Source organism: Brachycentrus maculatus, unplaced genomic scaffold (genome assembly GCF_059751285.1).
Source record: "Brachycentrus maculatus isolate JH-2025_06_01 unplaced genomic scaffold, ASM5975128v1 h1tg000373l, whole genome shotgun sequence".
In the NCBI taxonomy this organism is placed as follows: Eukaryota; Metazoa; Arthropoda; class Insecta; order Trichoptera; family Brachycentridae; genus Brachycentrus; species Brachycentrus maculatus.
The window spans coordinates 186,083-211,008 of NW_028281122.1; the positions used below are offsets into that span (position 1 = coordinate 186,083).

Here is a 24,926-nt window from a genome sequence, read left to right on the forward strand (position 1 = left end):
CAAATTTCACATACATAGACTACCAATTGGCCGTAGACAAATTAATATAGAGTCATAAAAGGTAGGTTCCTACTTTTGTTCTTCGTGGAATACAATCTGTGTCAAGATTGATTTCCCTTTGTAGTTTGTATCATTGAACATACCCTCCGCAATAGTAAAAACCAGGCCTTGGTGTCTTATGTTATGGCTAATCCATATGACTCACTTTTGTGCCACTTTATTTAGTAAGCATCTAGGCTCCCCAGATCTGCTTAATACCTTGTTTTTACCCACATTTTCTGAGTTTCGACCAATGAATCCCTTATATGCGCATGTAACATCACATATTAAACGCCTCCTGCTGCCAATGAATCCCTAATATGCGCCTGTAGCATCACATACCAAACGCCTCCTGCTGCCTCCGTTCTGCCCGTCCTTATCACGTTTCACTCCATACAATAGTACGCTCCATACTAGAGTTAGCCTCCAATAATAAAATTAGGGTGCCGTAAGATTATTTATTTTGTTTTTCATCTTTTGAGAGGGTCGCAACACTGCTGGCTTACACAAAACTGTCAGCATGGTAATGGACATTGTTTATTTACCTTTATTTTATCATAAAAAATAACCTCTCGCCAAATAAATTATTTCGATCGTAATTCTGTTTTTTGTTCCGATTTTTGTATAATATCGTAGATCAACCGAAAATAGAGCAATGATGTAAATAAAAATGTAAACGCAATAAATGCAAGTATGTATGATAAAACTGAAAAACGGTATTCTTCTATTCGAACTTGATGGTGCATAGGGCACCGAATTGGAGGCAAGGTGGTTAGTCTTGCACTCCTAAAAAAATACTAAAATGTTTACAGCAATGGCAAGCCAATTTTGATTTTCTGTGGTAACAATCACGTGGAAAGTGACAGATGACAGCGAATCTACAATAATACCCGCGGGTTCGGTAGTAATGTTGCAATTTTTGTCGCATGTATTGTTTTTAATTATAAAAGTATGACAATTTTTGTAAAATAAAGATAAACAAAAGATCCCATTGTTCTAATTGAAAAGAATTCTAATTAACGCTTACTAAGCATGGAAAATAATATTTCAAGACAGGTAGATATAATTTCTGTTTAGTTTAATCGAAGTTCTTCTGGACCCCATCCGCATCTTAGTGGTCTTTAGGCCACCTAATATGACCACTTTTGAGTTTTATCAATGTAAACAACTAGTTTCTAGAACTATAGATGTTCTCACCATCAGACAAAAATACAAACTAATTGTTTGTTTTTTCACCTGTTTTATCTATAGTTGTCGAAACTATTTGTGTATACATTAACACATTGCTTGCACGAAACGTTTAAAAGTGTATTTTACACAATGTTAGTAGAGAGCGGGAGACACTTGCAAGTGATTTATCTGCTTACTCGTGGTAGAGCGCGAGATGCTAATGATATTGTACAGGTCGGAATTGAGCTTGTGGTTACTTGTGATTGGTATACAACCTTAATTGTTATACTATTTAGGGTCGGGGTTGATGAAAAGCCGCCTGACAACAGTGTGTTAATAAACTCGAAATTGATCACATACAAGTTTTTTTTATCATTTTTTTTTCTTATTAATAGCCATAGCCAATTTGTACAAAATATTTTACATGTATACTTTATGATAAAATAATATTTTATGTCTTTTTAAGGATATTATTGGTTCGAAAAGTACGTCCCTAAACAAGGATGAACATATAAAACAAAGAATTATACAGTAGCCTGAAATATTGTTATTATTATTGCTTTAAAGTTAGGAAATGACATATTCCAGATATCGATATGGTCTGCGAAAACATTGCCGGGGTTTTGCATTCAATGTATAAGAGTATTGAATCGAGACACTGTCCGGCTGTAATTACAAGAAAATATATGACGGTTTCTCTTGTTTCTGGTTGTTTTATATTGCATAATAATGATTTTAATCAATTTAGCTTTGTATAATTAATATTTGAAGCACTAACTTTGTTTTAAAATCACTATAAATATTTTATTATAACTTTTCGAATATTTTATAACGGTTTCGAAGCTAACCAGTCTTAATCAGTCTTAATAAAGAAGCGGTTAGCTTCAAAACCTTTAGACATTATAATTAAGTTATAATAAAATATTCATAGTGATTTTAAAACGATGTTACATTTTACTAACAATTTTTTTATTTATTGTTTAGGCTGACGAAATAGAGGCGTTGGTTTCAATCTACGGAACCGAATGGAAGTCGCTAACTGGTGATTCGCAGGACTTTAGATTCGACTTGTCTGAGGCCGATATTGACGTGACTTTGGCATTTCATTTGCCTTCAAATTATCCTTCTGAATCACCTCCCACATTTGAAATGTCTGCCCCGACGTTGGCACCTTCACAAAAAGAGGTGATACATAGAGCGTTAAATGACGTCTATATGTAAGTGAATATTAATTAATCTTTTGGAAGGTATTTAATGTGCAAAAGGGTCTGTTCACAAAGTTAGAATAGTGTTTAGCACATTGTTGTCGGGCGGTTTTTTCATCAACCCGACCCTAATTATACTCAGACAGTCTGTCGCTCGATCCTCAGTTTACTAATCATAAGTAACCGCAAACCAATTTTCGATCTGTACAACGTTTTTAGCGTCTCTCGCACTCTACCAAAAGTAAGCAAATAGAACGCTTATAAGCGTCTCCCGCTCTCCACCAACAGTATGTAAAATACATTTTTAAGCGTTTCCCACACACAAACAATGTGTTTGTAATAAATACACATAAAAAATAGTATTGTTGTAATTCTGATTGTTCCTCTATTATTTATTCAAACAAGTTTTTATTTATTTTATACAAATTCATAAGTGCATGATTAAAATTGAGCTGAGCATGAGCTGATAAAAATTAAGTCTGTTGTTACCTTTACGCAAACACACATTACCTTGTTATTTGTGTATATTTTTGTCAAAATTGATAGCATCTAAAACTGATTATAGGATTTACATTAATGAAAGTGGTGTGCATACTTCTTATCCCATGGCAAAGCACACATTCTTTTCTTGAGCGATATGTACCCTGTCTATGGTTTTTAGTATTATTTATCCCATGCAAAGTATATGTATAGGACACAAATAGATTATGCTTTAGTAAAATGTTAGTTATGTTATGTAGCCCCTTAGATTCAAGTCTACTAATTTTGACACAAACCCGTCTCAAATGCAAGCAACACTTTCCACCACTATAACCTACTATATCCATAAAATAATACCTATTTTATTTTAAAGTAGATCATGTTATTGATCATATCGTCCATGATTGGACGACTCATGAGAGATAATTAACCCTTACTGGTCTAATGTCAAATCTCATTCGACATCGAAGGACTTAGGTCCCATGTTGGATGTTATTGGACATTTTTTTCATCATTAGTATTAATTATTGAAATTCCAAGCTTCCATTTTTGTCACTCGTATCTATTTTTTTGACAAAGGATTTTTTTCCAATTGGAATATAACTGTCTAAGTAGATTTAAAAAAAAAATTATTTGGGGACCGGAAAGGGTTAACTAATAAATATTCATTCAACAAGTATTGTAAAATGTCCCTTAGAAAACTCAGTGAGGACATATTATTGTAAATTTAAATTGTAATTATGTGTATGTAACTAAATAAATGAAGTATAAAAAGTAAATAAAATAAAAATATTGTGATTTTTTTTATTGCCAGCCTAAAAAATGTGTTTGAAAAATCAGCTACTTTTTAGAAGACGCATTTGAAGCACATTTGTTAGATAAAATGTATTGCATTCTATCTTATGATGATATAAAAAATAGTAAAGCAACATTATTACTTGACAAAATTTTAGCGCTTTAAATATGTTTCTTGCAACGGCAAAAAAATTGTCACTTAAGCCCTTTAGGCGCCAACAGTCAATAACGCACTTTAATGGATTGTTAATGGTAAAGCTACATTTTAAAGTAATTTCAAACAAAATTTTAACATTTATATCCTTATCGAAAGAGCCTTTATATTTATTTGTTTATTTATTTTAAACTTCATGTACAGAAAATAAATAAGTACATTAGGGGACTTATTGCTAAAAAGTAATATCTTTTTCCAACTATAAAATAGTATTCTCAGTACATACAGTAAATCTACAAAATGTATATATTTTTAGGGAAAATATCGGCGAGACTGTTATTTATCAATGGATTGAAAAAGTGCGTGAGATTTTACAGAATTTCCCAAAATATATTGAGCCAAAAAAAGACAAACCAGCACTTTTAGTTGAAGAACAGGTTGATATTTTTTTCCTTTTATTTTGTAATCATTCTAACATTCCAATTTGATCCTAAATCGATAATAAAATCTCGGCTAACAATGATTAATTTTACTATTAACTAGTGCAGTGTTGTTTTAAGTTTTGGGGCGGTTTTTGGTGTATTGTCTTAATTAAGGTGTTTAGAAACAACAACAAAAAAAAACAAATAACTCAAAATAATATTTTATTCAGTAGTGTTATTTATTGTTTCGGCATTTACTTTGTGATAAGACATGATTTAATTATAAATGAAACACTTGTTTTTTGACCACTCATACATTTATACAGTATTATATTGTTACGACTAGTTTTGGAAGCTACGTATGCTTTCATTTACGGGTTTAAATATAAAGTTATTTAATTTAAACAGTTTATATTTATGCCTGTAGATGGAAGCACCTGTAGCTTCCGAAGCTAGTCGTAACAATATAATACTTAAGAGGTAAAAAAACAAGTGTTTTTCATTTATAATTTTGTTCTTAGTGTGAATTGCTAAATATGTAGACAAATAACACTTATACATTTATACAGTATTATATTGTTACTAGTTTTGGAAGCTACATATGCTTTCATTTACGGGTTTAAATATAAAGTTATTTAATTTAAACAGTTTATATTTATGCCTGTAGATGGAAGCACCTGTAGCTTCCGAAGCTAGTCGTAACAATATAATACTTAAGAGGTAAAAAAACAAGTGTTTCATTTATAATTAATTAATTAAGTGCTAAATATGTAGACAAATAGAATACATGAAAAATGGAATATTATTTGTTTGGATGTTGAGTAAAAAGTTTTGATTTGAACTTATAATTTAACTTACTGTATATATGTATACATACCCAGTTAAATATTGTAACCGAATAGAAAATAATACTCCGTTACAAATTAATTTATGTGTAAGAAATGCAATAAATTAGCAAATCATTTAAATACACATGTTTATGTATAAAAGCGTAAATATTCATTTTACATCAACAAGTTGAATTAATGAATAAGTATGTCATACAAATGTAATAAGTAAATAGTACAACATTTTGAATGTGTCCAAATACTTGTTCACAAAATCTGAATGTTACACGTGTGTAAAGTGATCACTTAAACCAGCCTATGACGGTCGTCAGCCCCGTAAATGCCCAGACTTCCATATTCTTCTTCATCTTTGATGAGATGTCAAAAAATAATATGAAAATAACTCCTGTAATTGGAGATAATCCAGATTTTGTGAACAAGTATTTGGACACACTCAAAATGTTGTAAATAAATTATCTGGTCAAATTATAAGCTTAATAATAAAAATGAAAATGGTATTTTCTGGCGTTTCTCATGTGTGTGATTATAATCCAGGATTCGGATCTCACATACTAATATAAGAGTTTCTGCTTAATAAAAAGCTTCTTTACATCTCACCAATAGATGTCTCTAGTGAAGTTCTAGTGATTCATGAACAAGGTTTTCTAAATTGGTTCATATATATAGAACTTCCAAGAATTTGAGTAGTGTGGTTGTCAATAATGGGTAGAATTGGTGAATGTTACACGTGTGTAAAGTGATCACTTAAACCAGCCTATGACGGTCGTCAGCCCCGTAAATGCCCAGACTTCCATATTCTTCTTCATCTTTGATGAGATGTCAAAAAATAATAAGTAAATAGTAGTTTGTAAATAATTTTTTGTGTATTTATATATTAAATGTTAAAATCAAACACTGATTTTTTTAGTCTACTAAATTGTATTTTATGGTTAAAAAATACATAAAAATAATTTTGTGATAACTATTTCGCCTTGTTATGGCATTTTCAAACGAATGAATATATTTTTATGTATTTTTTAACATAAAATACAATTTAGACTAAAAAAATCGGTGTTTGATTTTAACATTTAATGTATAAATTAAGTTGGAGTTCTACAAATTAAACGCCAGATCTATGAATAATTTGTGTGTAAATGGTTTTTGGTTTTTTGTGTCATCTATTTTTTTTAATGATGTATACCATACTGATGTATACTAAAAAAATCGGTGTTTGATTTTAACATTTAATGTATAAATTAAGTTGGAGTTCTACAAATTAAACGCCAGATCTATGAATAATTTGTGTGTAAATAGTTTTTGTTTTTTTTGTGTCATCTATTTTTTTTAATGATGTATACCATACTGATGTATACTAAAAAAATTGGTGTTTGATTTTAACATTTAATGTATAAATTAAGTTGGAGTTCTACAAATTAAACGCCAGATCTATGAATAATTTGTGTGTAAATGGTTTTTGGTTTTTTTGTGTCATCTATTTTTTTTTATGATGTATACCATACTGATGTATACTAAAAAAATCGGTGTTTGATTTTAACCTTTAATGTATAAATTAAGTTGGAGTTCTACAAATTAAACGCCAGATCTATGAATAATTTGTGTGTAAATGGTTTTTGGTTTTTTGTGTCATCTATTTTTTTTAATGATGTATACCATACTGATGTATACTAAAAAAATCGGTGTTTGATTTTAACATTTAATGTATAAATTAAGTTGGAGTTCTACAAAGTAAACGCCAGATCTATGAATAATTTGTGTGTAAATGGTTTTTGGTTTTTTTGTGTCATCTATTTTTTTTAATGATGTATACCATACTGCAGTCATTAGTTAGAATATGCATCTTGGACAAGCCGCATACCAATATTTGTAGTTTTAAAGGCATTCTTTCACCATAATATCAGTTATATTAATATAATTGGATTTTATGTTTATATTTCTATAGCTTCTTTCTCAATTTAAGCTAAGATTGACTCTTAGGTCAACATAAGATTATGGGCTCAAAAGATAAACTATGCTCTGTCTCTATATGGTGCTTGGTTAGAGACAATTTTCTGTGTTTGTGCATTCTCGTAATTTCTTATTGTCTGTATTCTGCCCCATGTACAATTCATCACATCTTTAATAATTTAGTTTGATTTATAATTCCGTCGGTTGTAGGGTCCCTGGTTCTTTGCTGATTTCATAAGATCTTTTTTATATTTTTTTTACTAACATAAATTGTATACATTTAATGAAATCACAATTTTAAACATATTAATTTTTGCAGAGACCCACCAAGCCACCTTGTGTCTTGTCGGTGGAGTTCTTTTTAAATATATATATTTTTTTGTTTTTACCATTTTAACCTTACATACACCCAAAAAAGAGAGAAAAATTAAGAATATAAACATTTTACAATTTTCATAAAATTAACTCTTGATCCCATTCCTTAATTTGGCCTTTGTTCCATATTTTATTTTGACCTCTAACATCCGTCGGCAACAAATTAAAAATGTTCAGAACGATATATTGCAGTGTTTGACTCCCATATTTATTGTTAATTTTTGGGACTATCAAACCTTCGTTGTGTGTAAATCTCTGACCATTGTTGACGAATTGTAATTCTTATTAAGGATTGCTTAAAACGTCAAATGCCATGGAGGGCACTGCAGCACCACGGGGAGTACCAGTGACCTCAATCAACAGCCATATTCAAAATGATTTAACTGTGAAACCCATTGTTAAATCAAATTATATTATTAAAATATGTAAATTACCGAAAAGTTTTTTTTTTTTCAAAATTGACAAATTTTAGTATTGGCATTTATACGTGTTAATGGTTGATTTTGACTAACTTTTTACAACTGATTCATTGAACAAATCATCCTATTCATTTATGACTGCGATTTATCCACGGGTTAATTAATATTAAGGTGGAGACTGACCGGAGCATTTTGTCCTAACGTGTTACGTAACGACACGTTGATGCGATCATTCGTATAGTCAGTACAGCGAGCCGAGCGCTCCATCCATAGTTTTGGATGCTCGCTTATGCTCGCCGCGAGCTATGTTACGACGTTATGTTACGACAAAATGCTCCGGTCAATCTCCACCTTTATATGTTTCTAAGAATTAAACCTATAATCAAAATGTAATTTTGTTTGAAAATAGTGATTTTAAAGCAAGGTTACATTTTAATTATAAAATGAAAAATCACAAAATTAGTGCTTCAAATATAAATTATAAGAATTAAACCTTTTGGTAATGCGTCCCAATTATTGGACAGTTATGTTACATATGTATTATCTTCTTACAGCCAGAAGTATGTGTGCCTTGTCCAGAAATAGTTCACGGAGAAGTGATCGAGGACAGGAAGAGTCGCTTTCAAGGCCATGTAGCAGTAATCAAATCACCTGAAGATGTAACGTGAGTCCTACAAGTAATCCGATGATATAATTATGTTTAACACACTTCGAAGGGAAGGGTATTTCTACATTTTTGGGTAATATATACTAAAATTAAACAAGGTTATTGGATTTAATTATACTTTTATTTACAAATATCGCTCACTCCTTTCAACAACGTCATATATCAAAAAATGACAATTTTCAGTTGTCATGTTTTCGAAATGCCCAGAAAATGTACTATATCCCAGCAAAAGCGGTAAATTTTTAACTTAATATTTACCAGCTACAGGGTAAAAAAGTGTTTTTTTTTGCGTTTTGAAGAAAAGGTATTGTTTAAATATTTTTTTAAATATACTAAATATTTTACAAATGGAGAAAAAACATTCAGGTTTTACCTATAAAGATCTGTTGCACAGTAAAAAGTTCAATAAGTGGCTTGATATTTGTTTTTAATACATTTCATTTTATTTTTAAACTTTAATAACGATCTCGAAAAGATGCGACCAAAAAGAAAACTTTGTCATAAAGAAGAAGAAACACATAATAAAGTAAAAGATGAAAATTTCTGCAACTACTAAAATGTCACCTGTGTTTAGTCTTCTTCTTCTTCTTTTTTTAGATCCTAAGGATCTGTTTGTGCCTCCGCTTGTAGTTCTTGCGATGTTGACTCCCAGCTGTCTTTCCACCTTTTTGGAGGTCTGCCTGGGGGTCTGCGTCCTTCAGGGATTCCTCGAAGGGCGATACGTGAAAGTCTGTCATCTGACATTCTGTTTACTTGATCATTCCAGTATCACCTTCGCTGTGTTTAGTCAATAATCAAAATTATACTTTTAACCCTTATCCGCACCCAATGGTGCATAGGGCACTGCATCGAATTGACGCAGTGTTATCTTGATCATTACTTACATGAAGGCAAGGTTATCACTCTTGCGCTTCAGGAACCAGTCCAGGGTAATATCAAATAAATATTACAGCGCACAATCACTAATATTTATTTTCACCCCCCTGGGAATCGAACCCGAGACCCCCAGCATGGTAGCTAAACACGTTGACCATTACTCCATGGAGGGGGACAGATTATCAAAATTAAAGGTAGAAATGTTTTTCAGGGCGGTTTTGCAGAATTTGAAAAGCGAAAAGAAAATAGCCGGGGCCACTCACAACATATTGGCGTGGAAGTGCGGCCTGCATCAGGACTGCGATGATGACGGGGAGAAGGCCGCCGGAGGAAGACTACTGAAGCTGATAGACATCCTCAACATTGACAATGTCTGTGTAGTTGTCACTAGATGGTAATTTATTTTGATACCTTTTTTTTTCTTCATCTCTTCTTATGCTTCTTTTCATCTCATCAATAGATGTCTCTAGTGAATTTCTAGTGATTCAAGAAAAATGTTTCGAAATCGGATCATATGATTATACAAATAAAGAATTTACAAGAATTTGAGTAATGTGGTTGTCAATGATGGGTAGAATTAGTGAATGTGCCACGTATGTGAAGTGATCACTCAAACCAGGCTATGACGGTCGTAAGCCCTGTAAATACCCAAAATTCCATTTTCTTCTTCATTTATGTTGAGATGTCAAAAAATATAATTTTTTTTGTATCTTAAAAGTATTATTTTTCTTCTGTGCGTCTCATGTCAGGTTCCCTTGACGTAGACTATCACTTAAGAGTAATTATCCTTGTCTTTGGCAGCTCTAAACAGCATCTCGAAGGTCCTGATCCGTCCTATCGCGTATATTCTGGAGCCAGGAGATCTGTCTTCTGCTCGCACCTCATCGACCCTCTATTTGACACCTTCCGGACCTTGACATCAGTCAGCAACTGTCTCCCTGCTCTTGCTCTTTGAAGGACATTTGCGTCGCTGACCATAGCGGTCCATGGAATGAGTAGCATTCTACGATGTAGCCACATTTTGAATGCCTCTAATCGGTTCATAGTGCTGATCTTGGGGTCCGTGATTCAACTCTGTATAGTACTAACCAAACATAACACCTAACTATTCTATGCCAAAGTTTCAGATTTAGGCTATTGTTACAAAATAATAAATAATTGAAGAGATAAGGCGTAGGACGCAGCAAATTTTGGTCACAATTGTCATCAAGAAAAGGCGATTCAGTTGGCTTTGCCATGTACTCCGCATGCCTCCTGAGAGCCGCCATCAAGCTTGCCTCTTTTACAAGGCATCAGGTTCGCGCCGCCCAGGACGACCACTGCTGACAATTCGTCGGCAGTTCTCGTCAGAACTTCGGGACGCGGATCTGACTTGGGAGGATGCAAGAGAGCTGGCAGCCGACAGAAAAGCCTGGAGACAGTTTGCGGACTCTATATGCTCCACCTAGGGAGTGGATATGGTTTAATTAATTATTATTACTAAATATATCTCTCATCTCATTAAAAACTGTACGAGCGGCCTCTATTTTGCACTTTACTTCGGTTTTAATTATTATCAAAGCATTATTAACTTTATGATATGGTAATATAATATAACAAACTCCTTGTCATTCATTGTTCACTTTGTGTAACACCACTCAAGAACTCTACTTCACGACTACTAGTTTCAAAATAACAGAGAATAGAACACCACACTACTCAGCATTTGCAAACATTCTTCGCCTCTTCCACATTCATGCATCTCCACATACGTACCCGACAATTATTCCGACTTCTGCCGTGACGTCTTTTATCATACCAAGTTTTCCCCAGTCATCTCTCACTAAAGATACATTATTTTTAAAACCAAACGCAATATTTGGTTTTGCACCAAAATAATTTTAAAATAAAAATAAATATAATTTATATTTGAAGCACTAAGTGTGTGATTTTCCATTTAATAATTAAAATGTAACCTTGTTTTAAAATCACTATAAATATTTTATTTCGATGCTAACTCTTTTTTGTTTTTTTATTATAAATCAGTAAGAAAACTTTTTTTTTAGTATTAATCAGTCTTGATAAAAAAGCGGTTAACTTCGAAACCGGTAGACATTATAATTAAGTTATAATAAAATATTTATGGTGATTTTGATACAAAGTTACATTTAAACTATTAAAAAATAAAAATAAAACTTTGTATATAACCAATTTTGTGTTTATTTATCATTTAATGCTCTTTTTTTTTCTTTCACAAATATAGAACTAAAAATATCAGCTTATTCTTTTATTGTTCTTAGAGATTGGATAGTTTAAAAGTTGTCCAGTACAAAAAAAACAAAACAAAACAGATACAATAGAATATCCAACAAAAACTTTATCCAATATAAAAAAAAAATAGAACAAGTCCAAGTATCATAATTTAAAAACAACAAATAAAACTATGAAATTTGGTAATTTATCCAAGAATTTCCAATAAATTCCAATAAAAAGCGTCAAGTGGCAACTGGCAAGCTCATTTGGGTTGTTTATCTTATGTCCGCCTTCATAGTGTAGTGGTTAGCGCGCTAGGCTTCTGTGCTGGAGGTCCCTGGTTCAATTCCCAAGAGGGTCAAAATAAATATTAGTGATTTTTCAGTCTAATATTTATTTAATATGACCCTGGACTGGTACCTGAAGCGGAAGGCTGATCACCTTTCCTTTGTGTATTTAACGATCGAGATAATATTGCTTCTATACGATGCAGTGCCCTATGCACCATTGGGGTGCAGATAAGGGTTAGAAGAAGGAGAAGATCTTATGTAATGCAAACAAGTCAAAGCATGCGGGCAATGCTCGGATTGGTACTATATGACACATGCGGCGTCTCCAAACACTGCCTTTTCAAAATATCATGTAGTTAAACCTTTCCTTCCTGGTGATGTGTATTTACTACAATTCGACTCTAATTACGAGAATATCCATATAAAATATAATAGATATGGGCTCTGAATTTTTGTCCTCCTCTATAGTACAATGCCTTATTGCATAAAAGTATTATGGTATAAAGTTTTTCATTTGCAGTGACAGAAATAAATCATTTATGAAAAAATCGGGGATGGAATCACCAATACACAATCGTTTATCAGTGTGTGCGTGCGTGCGTGCGAGCTGTGCTTTGCATACATGCGTACGCGGCTTGTTATTGTTTAGAAACCGGTAGACCGATCCCCTTTTAGTAGCGCAAAAATCGTCCTTCGGGGTGGTTGGTATGCGCTACCCCAGCTGTGGCGGCTACTTGCGATGTATTTTTCTCATTTTCAGATACTCACCAGAGCTAACATTACAAAATTGTTACATTTCAACACATGAGAATAGATAGTGAAATGAAAATATACAAAACATGTGTTCGACCAATAGCCACTTATGGGATTGAGGCAATAGCAGATACTTCCAGAACAAAATCTCGACTTCGAACCTCCGAGATGAAGACTCTCCGATCCATAACCGGAAACACATTGCGAGACCGAGTAAGAAATACCGACATCTGGAGCATGTGTAAGATGGAGGATATTGTGAGGTGGGGACGACAACGAAGGCGATACTGGAATGAACATATAAACAGAATGTCAGAAGACAGACTTCCACGTATCGCCCTCCAAGGCAACCCTGAAGGACGCAGACCGCCAGGCAGACCTCCAAAAAGATGGAAAGACAGCTGGGTGTCGACATCCCAAGAGCAACATGCGGAGGCACAAACAGATCCCTAGGATCTACAAAAAGATGAAGAAGAAAAAGAATAATATCTCGGTAAAGGAAAGAGATAGAGCAAAATCTGTGATTGTATATGATAGAGGCCAGTTATAAGAATGCTTTAAGCTGTGTTAAGCCAAACATCCTCAACTTGAGTTACGGCTAGTTGCCTTTACATATTGGTTTCATGGGAACTTGGAAATTGGTTTGTTCTGAAATCTACTTTTTGTAAAAAATAAATAACCTTCGATTGAAGTTTGAATATACGTTTTATAGAAATGGAAATATATTTTCATATAAAATTCAATTAATCATTATCGACTGTTTTCTTTGTGGGAAATTTGACTGCCCGGATTTCGTACAGATGGTATACAACTGCGCACAGGCCTGGCATCATTACGCAGCTTAAGTAACCCCTAAGTATATAAGGCATGTGCAGCGTAAAGTTCCACCTGTTGGGCAGCTCTATTGAGAACATATTTGTTTCAGCATAGAATTCGCCCATCACTATGAAGAATCTCATTTCATACAGAGCAAGTAGTGGAATGTGTACCATCCAGTATGTGTATCTCAGCCAAGTCAAGAAATATACGTCTTTATTACACATCTGCAAAATGTAGTATGGATACCTGAAAATAAACGAACCATTCTTAGCTGCAATATAAACAATAAACAGCTTTGACAAGTTTTTAACACATATTATTTATTGACAATTGACATTGTGGAATGACAAGTTGATTAAAAAAAAGAAAAATACATGTAATAACAATACATGTAACAACAATACCACTTAATGAGTTTTATTTCATTTGCACACGACTAGTTTAAAAAACTACAATTGTTATCATCTACAGGTGAATAGTAAAACTCAATTTCAATTCAATTCAAACCCTTATCCGCACCCAATGGTGCATAGGGCACTGCATTATATAAACACAGTGTTATCTTGATCGTTAACACACGAAGGAAAGGTGATCAGCCCTCCGCTTCAGGTACCAGTCCAGGGTAATAATATTAGAGTGAAAAAATCACTTATATTTATTTGACCCTCCCTGAGAATCGAACCCAGGACCTCCAGAACGGTAGCCGAGCGTGCTGACCATTACACTACGGAGGCGGAATAGTAAAACTAACGAGCGTTTGGTATTACACAAAGTGCTACCGGTTGTGGAATAAATATTCCATCATCAGGTCAATTTTAGTTTATACGGGTGGGTATCAGAACTCCTTTGTGTACTGTCAGTCAAGCTTTAGCTGCTTGGCTATTAACATATTGTTTTAATTTTAATTTTAATTTTTTATTAAATGAAAAAAAAATGAAAATGATATTTTCTGGCGTTTCTCATGCGTGTGATTATAATCCAGGAATCGGACCTCACATACTAATATAAGAGTTTCTGCTTAGTAAAAAGTTTTTCTTTATCTCACCAATAGATGTCTCTAGTGAAGTTCTAGTGATTCAAGAACAATGTTTCTAAAATGGTTCATATATATAGAACTTCCAAGAATTAGAGTAGTGTGGTTGTCAATAATGGGTAGAATTGGTGAATGTTAAATGTGTGTAAAGTGATCACTTAAACCAACCTATGATGATCATCAGCCCCGTAAATGCCCAGACTTCCATATTCTTCTTCATCTTTGATGAGATGTCAAAAAAAAAACATTGTTTGTTGGAAATGCTTTAAGCGTCTTTTACATACTGTTAGTAGAGAGCGGGAGATGCTTATAAGTTTTCTATTATCTTACCTCAGGTAGAGCGCGAGAGACGCAATAAACGTAAATTATATTCAGTTATGGTCAATTATGATTTTAAAGAACAAATAAATATTTTTTAAGTGCATGTTATGTACATAAAATATTATTTACCGTATTATTTCTGCCAAACTCCAAAGTATAAAAATAATAAATATACTATAAAAGTTATGCAATCTGAGCTCATATTGAACAGTAGTCAATATGATTAGTTTTGTAGCCATTTGAAAACACGAAGGAAAAACTTTCCCCTGAAAAATAATCAAATTACAGTAAAACCTCAACAGCCAAACAAAAAAATCAGTCAAGTATAAAAAAAATCAAACGTCTTGTTAAAACATGGTTAAATTCAAATGTCACCGTATGTAAACAATTTTTAGCGGCCACGATAATCACGTCGTATACTAGAATTTGAGACATAATGTCGTCTTACTCATAGACTGCATCTAGCCGGAGCAATAACAACACTGCCAAAAGTTGAGAATGAATGAATCAGTGGTAAGATCACATCTCGATAATCTAATAACATTTATTGAGTATTCGTCAGATAACGACTCTCAACTATATTATACACGTTTTAGTAATTTTTGAGCTAAATATAGAAAAACAGCAAACTTTAAAATAACAAGCAAAACTTGATTCCTTTTTTTAAAGCAACGCCACTTTTGTAATGGCCCTGCCATTTCTCATTCGCACTTTTTACAGTCCTTCCTAGAAAGTCGAGGGACTTGTTTGCTTCCAATATGTTGTCCGGCTTTGGTGTGAGATGCGTCCCATGACCATAAATCAATACAACATATTAGGATTCTCTACCCTAAAGCAAGAGGGTTGTTAAATAGTCTTAATTCGTATTTCGTGAGAGTCGGGTGTAACATCACTTTACAGAGCTGTTTGGAAACACATGAGTATTGACTGCCGTATTGTTTGTTTCGTAAATAAGCATATATATAAATAGTCGATACCGTGTTCTTAATTAATACTCGCTTCAGTCCAACCTGCCTCCTAACAAAAGGGGACTCAAATGTCCTTGTTTAATTGGGCGTCAACAAATGCTTATCACAAGTGTCATCGCGCACGTAGCACGCGTCCTTTACACTTCACAACGAGTGTCCGAAGACAATAAACAGTATTTTGTTTGTGTAATAGCAAGAAAGACCTGCAAACGTTGGTGACAAAAGTGTATAATGTGTGCAAGGAAAGTGATTTATTGATGAATGTTAGCAAATCCAAAATCATGGTTTTTGAAAGAGATGAATGTAGATCTGAGTGTGAAATATTGGTAAATGGGGAGATTTTGGAACAGGTAGATGATTTCATATATTTGGGTAGTATGTTTTCTAGGGATGGAAAGATTGATAAAGACATAGAAAGGAGAGTGAATACTGGGAACAGAGTGAATGGTGCACTAAAATCAGTTTTAGCAAATAAAAATCTATCAGCGGAAGCTTAACTGGCAGTACACAATGGAGTTCTGGTTCCAACCCTTATGTATGGAAGCGAAGGATGGAGTTGGCAAAAGAAGGATGAAAGCAGACTGAATGCAGTCGAAATGCGATCCCTCAGACGAATGTGTGGCAAAACGATGTTTGATAGATGTTCGAATGATGAAATAAGGAAAGAATGTAAGGCTGAGATAAGCATTATCGATAAAATTAAGAAAGGTGTGTTGAGATGGTTTGGACATGTGGAGCGTATGAGTGAAGAAAGAACGGTTAAACAAATTTATGGAGCGAATGTAGTTGGAAAAAGAAGCAGAGGACGACCGAGGAAAACTTGGCACAATCAGGTATGTCAAATACTTGAAAGCGGCCGGGTCAGGAGTCGTAATAATCGTCGGGTATGTATGAGGAGATGCATGAATGTAGAAGAGGCAAAGAATGTTTGCAAAGACAGAGTGGTGTGGCGTTCGATTCTCTCTGCCTACCCCTGCGGGGAAGCGGCGTGATGGTTAGTTAGTTAGTTTTTTTTTGTATATAATGGACTTTCGGGTTGAACGGACACCTCCTCCCCCAATAACTCCGTTATATCAAGGTTTTACTGTTTTAAAAAAATATTTAATAAATTTAATAATGGTGTCGAATATAAATATGCTAATTTTCTAATTCATATAAAAAGTGTTTTTTCACATTTTTCAACAATTATTCATTTAAAATATATTTAGTGTCTAAATATTTCAACACAAATGCTTATTTTGACTAAACAAAGAGGTTTTTATCGAGATTAACTTTTTTTGAAATGAGGAAAGAACATAAGGCTGGGATTAGCATTAAATTTATTAAATTAAGAAAGATACATTTGATTAAATTAAGAAAGGTATGTTGACACAGTTTCGACATATGAGGTGAATGTAGTTAGAAATAGAAAAATATGTCATGGTCAAGTACTTCAAATACTTGAGCCTAGACAGGTCACGTCGGAGCTGCTTGGCCCACCAATATTTTGATATCCTGAATTGATTTGCATGCAAGGAAACCTATCTACCATATTCTTATTATTTTTTAGTTCATGTGAATGGGGAGTTCAGTGTATTCTCAAGTCGATACTGACCTCAGTAAATCCAATTATCGGAAAAGCAATTTCAAATAATTGCAACAGCAGCGATAAGTTCACATTGCTTCCAAGTTGTTCATACGTTCCTTCCATAGAGTCTGAGCCAAACTTTAAATATCTATGCCCTATGACTGCGAGTATGTATGTGAAACTGAGCAATTGGAATATATTGTAGGACATAAGAAATGTTTTTCTAAATCCACCTAAAAGCAAAAATCGTTTAAAATACATACTTTTACTTATATGTTTTGTATTTTGACATCTTATATATTTTTTTTACTTCTTAAGTTAGCTTATATTACAACTAATATAAACTATTATTTACACTTAATTCACATCACCTATAGATTTATTTACGTTTCCTTACAGTAAACAAAACATTTATTTTTAAATTCTTTCATACTCTTTTCATTCTTCATACATTCAGGCATCTCATCATACATTTTCAAACCTTTATACATTAAACAATTTTGCGACTCGGTTTTTTTCAACAATGGCAGTATTTTTTTTATCATTATTTCAAGTAATATGTTCATGACAATTATTGTTTAAAACTATTTTATCCTTAAAATATTTTGGTAATTTATCGTTAAAAAATTAATGTATGTATAAAGATCTGCATATTAAATTTAATTCTCTTTTTTATAGATAACCAGTTTAGTTATTCTCTCATTTTTTCTATTATTTTATCTTTTTTTCTTAGGAACTATTCTCATTGCTTTGTTTTATAAGCCTCGTGACATTTATACTATTTTATTTATTGTTTCGGCATTAACTTTGTGGTAAGACATGTTACAATGATTAAATTCAAAATTCTTCACCTTTGCTTTCCATTTTTCCTTTGTTTTTAAACTCCGCCCCTTGACTAACCCCTTCCCCTAACTTTCCCCTCTCCTTATTTATAGAACAATTTTATATTTTATATTTTAGTTATTATACAGACCTGAATGATGGAAGTTTAACTTCTGAAACATGTAGTCTTTAATAAAACTCAAGTGGTATGAAACAAGTGTTTTCTTTAATCATTGTAGATTTATAATATATGTATGAGTTCCAAAATTTCAGTAGTGTGATTGTCAATCACTTTCAATACATTTTTTTTTGCATTTTCAATATTTTTCACATTTCAAAAAAAAAAAATTCATTCTTATTTGCTTCACGAGCATAGTAAAATTAAAAATTAAAAATGTGCGCATTCTATTTTCTTTCTTTTTCATTTAACCAGACTAAGCCACAATATAACGTGGCTCAGTATAGCTTAACATTTAATGTACATTTGTAAAATTGGCTCAATCTTGAACATTTATTTTTGATACGCGTTTTCTTTGATTGTTTAAAATACAGAATATCATAAATTATTATTTTTAAATGTCATACCTTTTTTGACGTCATTTTTATATATATTATTATTCATTTTTAATGGTTCTTTTTTTCTATTTTAACTAAGGTTTTCCTGAAACTGAAAGAAAAAAAAAATATATATTTATTTAATTTATACTTAAAATCAAACCCTTATCCGCACCCCAATGGTGCATAGGGCACTGCATTATATAAACACAGTGTTATCTTGATCGTTAACACACGAAGGAAAGGTGATCAGCCCTCCGCTTCAGGTACCAGTCCAGGGTAATATTGAATAAATATTAGAGTGAAAAAATCACTCATATTTATTTGACCCCCCCTGGGAATCGAACCCGGGACCTCCAGAACGGTAGCCGAGCTCGCTGACCATTACACTACGGAGGCGGACAAAAACTTATAGTAAAAATAAAAACTTATAATAATTTATACTACTAATACTATTACCACCATCACGCCACTCCGACTTACACTCCTCGATTCACATCCATACATTCCCTCTGATTACACAGACTTTTGACGCCACCAAATTTTAGGTTCTGATTGATCTGATCGTGCCAAGTCTTTTTCTGCCACTCTCATTCTGTTCTTCAGCTCACATTCACCATATATACTTTCTAAATCATTCTCTCGTTATCCATTCGCTCCATATGTCCAAACTACCTCAAAGAACCTTCTTCATCTTTTAAATTTTCCTTATCTTAGCCTTACATTCCTTTCTAATATCATCATTTTACATTCTGTCCTATATCAATTTTTTCACAAAATAATAAGTTTCACATTTTAACGGCTATCACTTTTTTTTCTTTTTTTGTTAATTTTTTTTTCTTTTCAAATTATATAATAATTATAGGTACAATTTTTATTTTTATATTAATACAAAAAAAGATCCCGCAAAGGCATAGCCTGTGTGTGGGTATACATTTTGTTTTAGTTTATAATAAAGGGCACTGAACAGAATACAACAGTTATCAGAAATATATTAAAATAGATTGAAAGTGCTAACATAAACTACGATTTTTTTAATTTTAACAAAAAATAAAAAATCATGGAGATGAAAATGAAAAAAGTTCACTAATAAGTATGTACTATATGAGTTGAAAGTATGTACTTAAAAGAAGAAGCTACTTAGATTTTTTTATAAATAATTTAAGCAAAATTTTAAATTGAAACAAATTTAGAGATTAGTTATTATTTTTTGACATCTCATCAAAGATGAAAAAGAATATGGAAGTCTGGACATTTACGGGGCTGACGACCGTCATAGGATGGTTTAAGTGATCACTTTACACACATGTAACATTCACCAATTCTAGCCATTATTCACAACCACACTACTCAAATTCTTGGAAGTTCTATATATATGAACCAATTTAGAAACCTTGTTCTTGAATCACTAGAACTTCACTAGAAACATAGCTTCTTAACATCTCACCAATAGATAGGAGGCCACAGAACTCTCAACTTACATAATTGTATAAAAAAATGTAAAATGGTTTCTAAATTGGTTCATATATATAGAACTTCCAAGAATTTGAGTAGTGTGGTTGTCAATAATGGGGAGAATTGGTGAATGTTACACATGTGTAAAGTGATAACTTAAACCAGCCTATGACGGTCGTCAGCCCCGTAAATGCCCAGACTTCCATATTCTTCTTCATCTTTGATGAGATGTCAAAAAATAATATGAAAATAACTCCTGTAATTGGAGATAATCCAGATTTTGTGAACAAGTATTTGAACACACTCAAAATGTTGTAAAAAGAGATAAGTTTATTATACCGTAGGTATACTGGCCAAAAACGTTAACTGATATAATATGCAATAAGAACTTAATGATACAAATTATAAAGTTTTCAAAATTCTATAAACTGGCAAATACACTAAGTAGTTTGAAATGTCATATTTATTTGGTTTTAAAATTAAATTGCACTTTAAGTTTAATAGCGGGTATTTTATTCAGGCCAAAAGCTTTAAATAGCAGGGATTTTAAATAGTTAATTAATGTTTTACTTAGTAAATACCACTATTTCTTAAAATCTACTGTGACACGTGTTTCGATGCATTCCGCATCATTTTCAAACGCGGTATTACGGTGTCAAACGGTGTTTAAAAATGATACGGAATGCATCGAAACAGTGTCACAGTAGATTTTAAGAAATAGTGGTATTTACTAAGTAAAGCGTTAATTAAAAATGGATAGATTTTACCACAAAGTGACTGCCGAATCTATTCAGGAATTTAAAGTTAATGTTTTGTGCCAGTATACCCACAATATAGTCTGTGGGATGAATTAAACAGTTTAGGGGCCTTGAAAAATGTGCTTTCATCTTTCTTTTTCCAATTCCATATTTCTCTTCCATACATCAATGTTGGCACTAGCAGTCTGTTCACCACTGTGGAATATTTATAGATAATAAACTATTTCCATTTTGTCTTACATGAAACACTTTTACTAACTTCTATTAAATTGTAATTCACTTTTCTTTTAAAAAAAAACTTAAGAAGTATTCTCGGCTCACCTGCCAACAATACAATATTATTAAATTCTTACAAAGCTACTTAAAAACAATGATTCGTATCCAAAGTACAATATAAAAAATATTTAAAAAATGTTTTGCTATCATCAACTCCAAATGTATTCACTGTCGTAATATCGTACATACAAATATAAACACAGATGTTTTTAGCTATTTGCATTTAAGATTAAATTAATTAAATAGAGTAATTATTCTTTTTACCTAATATTTATTCCATATCCGCCTCCGTAGTGTAATGGTCAGCATGCTCGCCTACCGTTCTGGAGGTCCCGGGTTCGATTCCCAGGGGGGTTTAATAAATATAAGTGATTTTTTCACTCTAATATTTATTCAATATTACACTGGACTGGTACCTGAAGTGGAGGGCTGATCACCTTTCCTTAATGTGTAATCGATCGAGATAACACTGCCTTTATATGAAACAGTGCCCTATGCACCATTGGGGTACGGAAAGGGATTATTATAGTATATTATTATTATTCAATATTACCCTGGACTGGTACCTGAAGCGGAGGGCTGATGACCTTTCCTTCATGTGTTAACGATTAAGATAACACTACGTTTATATGATGCAGTGCTCTATGCACCATCGGGTGCGGATGAGGGTTTGAAGAATAATTTTTCTTACTTAAGTTGTGTTAACTGTCATTACACAAATTAAACTGGCAGTACACAATGGAGTCCTAATTCCAACCCTAATATATGAAAGTGAAGCATGGAGTTGGCAAAATAAGGATGAAGTCGACTGAATGCAGTCGAAATGGGATCTCTCAGATTAAGGTGCGGCAAAACGATGTATGATAGATGTTCGGATGGTGGAATAAGGAAGGAATGCAAAGCTGAGATAAGCATTATCAATAAAATTAAGAAAGGCTTGTTGTGATGGTTTGGACACGTGGAACGAATGAGTGAAGAAAGAACGGTAAAACAGATTTATGAGGCGAATTTAGTTGGAAAAAGGAGCAGAGGAAGACCGAGAAAATCTTGGCACTATCAAGTATGTCAAATGCTTGAAAGCGGTCAGGTTAAGAGTCTAAATAATCGGCGGGTGTGTATGAGATGCATGAACGTGGAAGAGATGAAGAATGTTTGCGAAGACAGAATGGTGTGGCATTCTATTCTCTCTTCCTACGTAAAAGCATCTCTGGCACACGAATATTCACTTGGTCAGCCCATTCTAGGCATGTATTTAAAAGATGAGTAGGCATTCGGCTAACAGAAATGTTCGGAGCAGGGGTTCGGAGTAAAAAGGTCCTGCTGTATATCTTTTGAAATCTCAACTGTCCTCTTTTTTAGATTATTTATTTATTTATTTGTCATTACCTTCTTCTTCTATGTCACTTTCCTCATTGATAATAATTCTTTATTTATTGTTCTAGGTATGGGGGCATTCAACTGGGCGCAGACAGATTTCGGCACATAAACAATGCCGCCAGGCAAACTATAGTATTGGCGAAACTCATACCTAGATAACATTTGGAAATACTTAGATTATTTTTCAATTTTTTAAAAATTTTACTGCAGTTGAGAGGTATTACCGGCTTAATCGTAGTAATGTATCCAGGGCTTTTTTTCCATGTGATGCGGTGGAACGGCATCCCGGCACCTTTTTAAACGAATATTTTTTTTTTTAATTTTCAATGTTTGCGCTTATGTAATTACAATCTATATTTATATAATTTGTCAAAATGTAAAAAACGGTATCGTAATGAATATTTAAATGATATTTGAATTTTTTGTAAAAAGCTTGACATGAAGTTAGTTTCGGTATCTTTTTTGTTTGAAAAAAAAGCCCTGGTAGTAACTGAGTTTAATTGACATATCCCAAAAGTTCATTTGAGGATTAAATTAAAGGTTTTGTATATAAATCGTTAAATGAGTTATTTAAGCTTTAATATTTATCCATATGATATTACCTTGTACTGGTACCTAAAGCGCAGGGTTGATCACTTTTCCTTTGTGTATTTAACAATCAAGATAACACTGCTTCTAAATAATTCAGTGCCTTATGCACCTTGGGTGCGGATATTTTAAGGATAAAGTTGTCTTAAACAAAAATTGTCATGAATATGCTACTAGACAAAAGGATAAAATAAGACTACCATTATTGAAAAGAGCTGAGTCGCAAAATTGCTTGATGTATAAGGGTTTAAAAATGTATGATGAGATGCCTGAATGTATGAAGAATGAAAAGTGTCTGAAAGAATTTAAAAATAAATGTCTAAGTTACTGTAAGGAAATGTAAATATATAAAGATGATGTAAATGTATATAATAGTTTATATTAGTTTTAATATAAGCTAACTTAAGAAATAAATAAAAAAAAAAAAAAAAAAAGGGTCAGTTTCCAGAAGCAAGATCAGTTTCCATAGTGTAATGGTTAGCGGAACTGGCTACTGTACTGGAAGTCCGGGGTTCGAATCCCAGGGGGGCTTAAATGAATATTCTCAACTTTGTGGTATGGTAAAATAACACTCTCTTTATCATTCATTAGACTACTTGTCTACAATTGGCCTGATGATGAAATTGTTATTCTGAGTTTTTAAGTGGTATTTCACAACGCGAATGATGAATGATAAAGAGAGTGTTATATTACCATACCAGTCCAGCGTAATATCAAATAAATATTATAGTAAAATATCCCCTATAATAATCCAACCCGGCACCTCCGATATGGTAGCCTAACACACTAACCACTACACTACGGAGACCAACATACATTTAGCTGATATACAATGGCAAGTTTGGACACCACTGTTATTCAAATTGGTTTTCTTTTTTTTCTCCATGCATACATAAATTAAACACGATACAAATTACTTTTTTTTATATGGTATATTTATTTTACGGATTATCTTTTTTGTTTGTCAATATGTAAATCTCAACATTTATGTTAAACTATGACGTCAGTTGCTGTCATTCAACCTTGTTTTTTATAGTGTTCTAACAGTGACAAACAGATAATTTTTTATTAATTCTCTTGTTATAATAATATCGATATGGGTTTCAGGTTATTTATGAATTTCCAATGTTCATGAGTATTTTTTTTAATTTTGCCACCAGTAATTAGGATAATATTTTTATTTTATTTTATTTGTTAAAAAATTTAACAGAACATTAACATAAATACATTTACAATAGTGAATAACAAATAAAACAGGTAATTGTAACATTCCAATTACAAAATTTCACGAATGTTAAATGAGTTAAAAGTAAACTGCAAGAATAAAATATAGCAAAAGTTAAGAAGTATTATTTTTTGACATCTCATCAAAGATGAAGAAGAATATGGAAGTCTGGGCATTTACGGGGCTGACGACTGTCATAGGCTGGTTTAAGTGATCACTTTACACACATGTAACATTCACCAATTCTACCCATTATTGACAACCACACTACTCAAATTCTTGGAAGTTCTATATATATGAACCAATTTAGAAACCTTGTTCTTAAATCACTAGAACTTCACTATAGACATCTATTGGTGAGATGTAAAGAAGCTTTTTACTAAGCAGAAACTGTTATATTAGTATGTGAGGTCCGAATCCTGGATTATAATCACACACATGAGAAATGCCAGAAAATACCATTTTCATTTTTATTATTTAAGCTTATAATTTG

The 24,926-nt window shown here is 32.6% G+C and overlaps 1 protein-coding gene and 1 long non-coding RNA gene across 4 annotated transcripts; one reads left to right on the forward strand and one right to left on the reverse strand.

Annotated features, from left to right (window-relative positions):
• Positions 1–902: 902 nt before the first annotated feature.
• LOC148303308 (protein IMPACT homolog) lies at positions 903–23,174 on the forward strand. Of its 3 annotated transcripts, none has more exons than XM_088270169.1 (6): positions 903–1,095; positions 2,194–2,426; positions 4,160–4,280; positions 8,406–8,515; positions 9,606–9,788; positions 22,686–23,174. In XM_088270169.1, exons 1-6 carry the CDS (start codon positions 1,072–1,074, stop codon positions 22,777–22,779), a joined length of 765 nt encoding a protein of 254 aa, XP_088126295.1. In that variant the 5' UTR covers positions 903–1,071; the 3' UTR covers positions 22,780–23,174. The 3 variants fall into 3 exon arrangements, with proteins under 3 accessions (XP_088126295.1, XP_088126296.1, XP_088126293.1); XM_088270170.1 differs by lacking the exon at positions 22,686–23,174 and adding an exon at positions 10,522–11,475; XM_088270167.1 differs by lacking the exon at positions 22,686–23,174 and adding an exon at positions 10,196–10,510.
• Positions 11,597–21,301, reverse strand: LOC148303309 (uncharacterized). Its single transcript, XR_015838495.1, has 5 exons — positions 21,208–21,301; positions 18,785–18,866; positions 17,405–17,610; positions 14,972–15,108; positions 11,597–13,734 (listed from the first exon to the last, which is right to left on the reverse strand). It is a non-coding gene; the product is annotated as an uncharacterized LOC148303309 (long non-coding RNA).
• Positions 23,175–24,926: the final 1,752 nt, after the last annotated feature.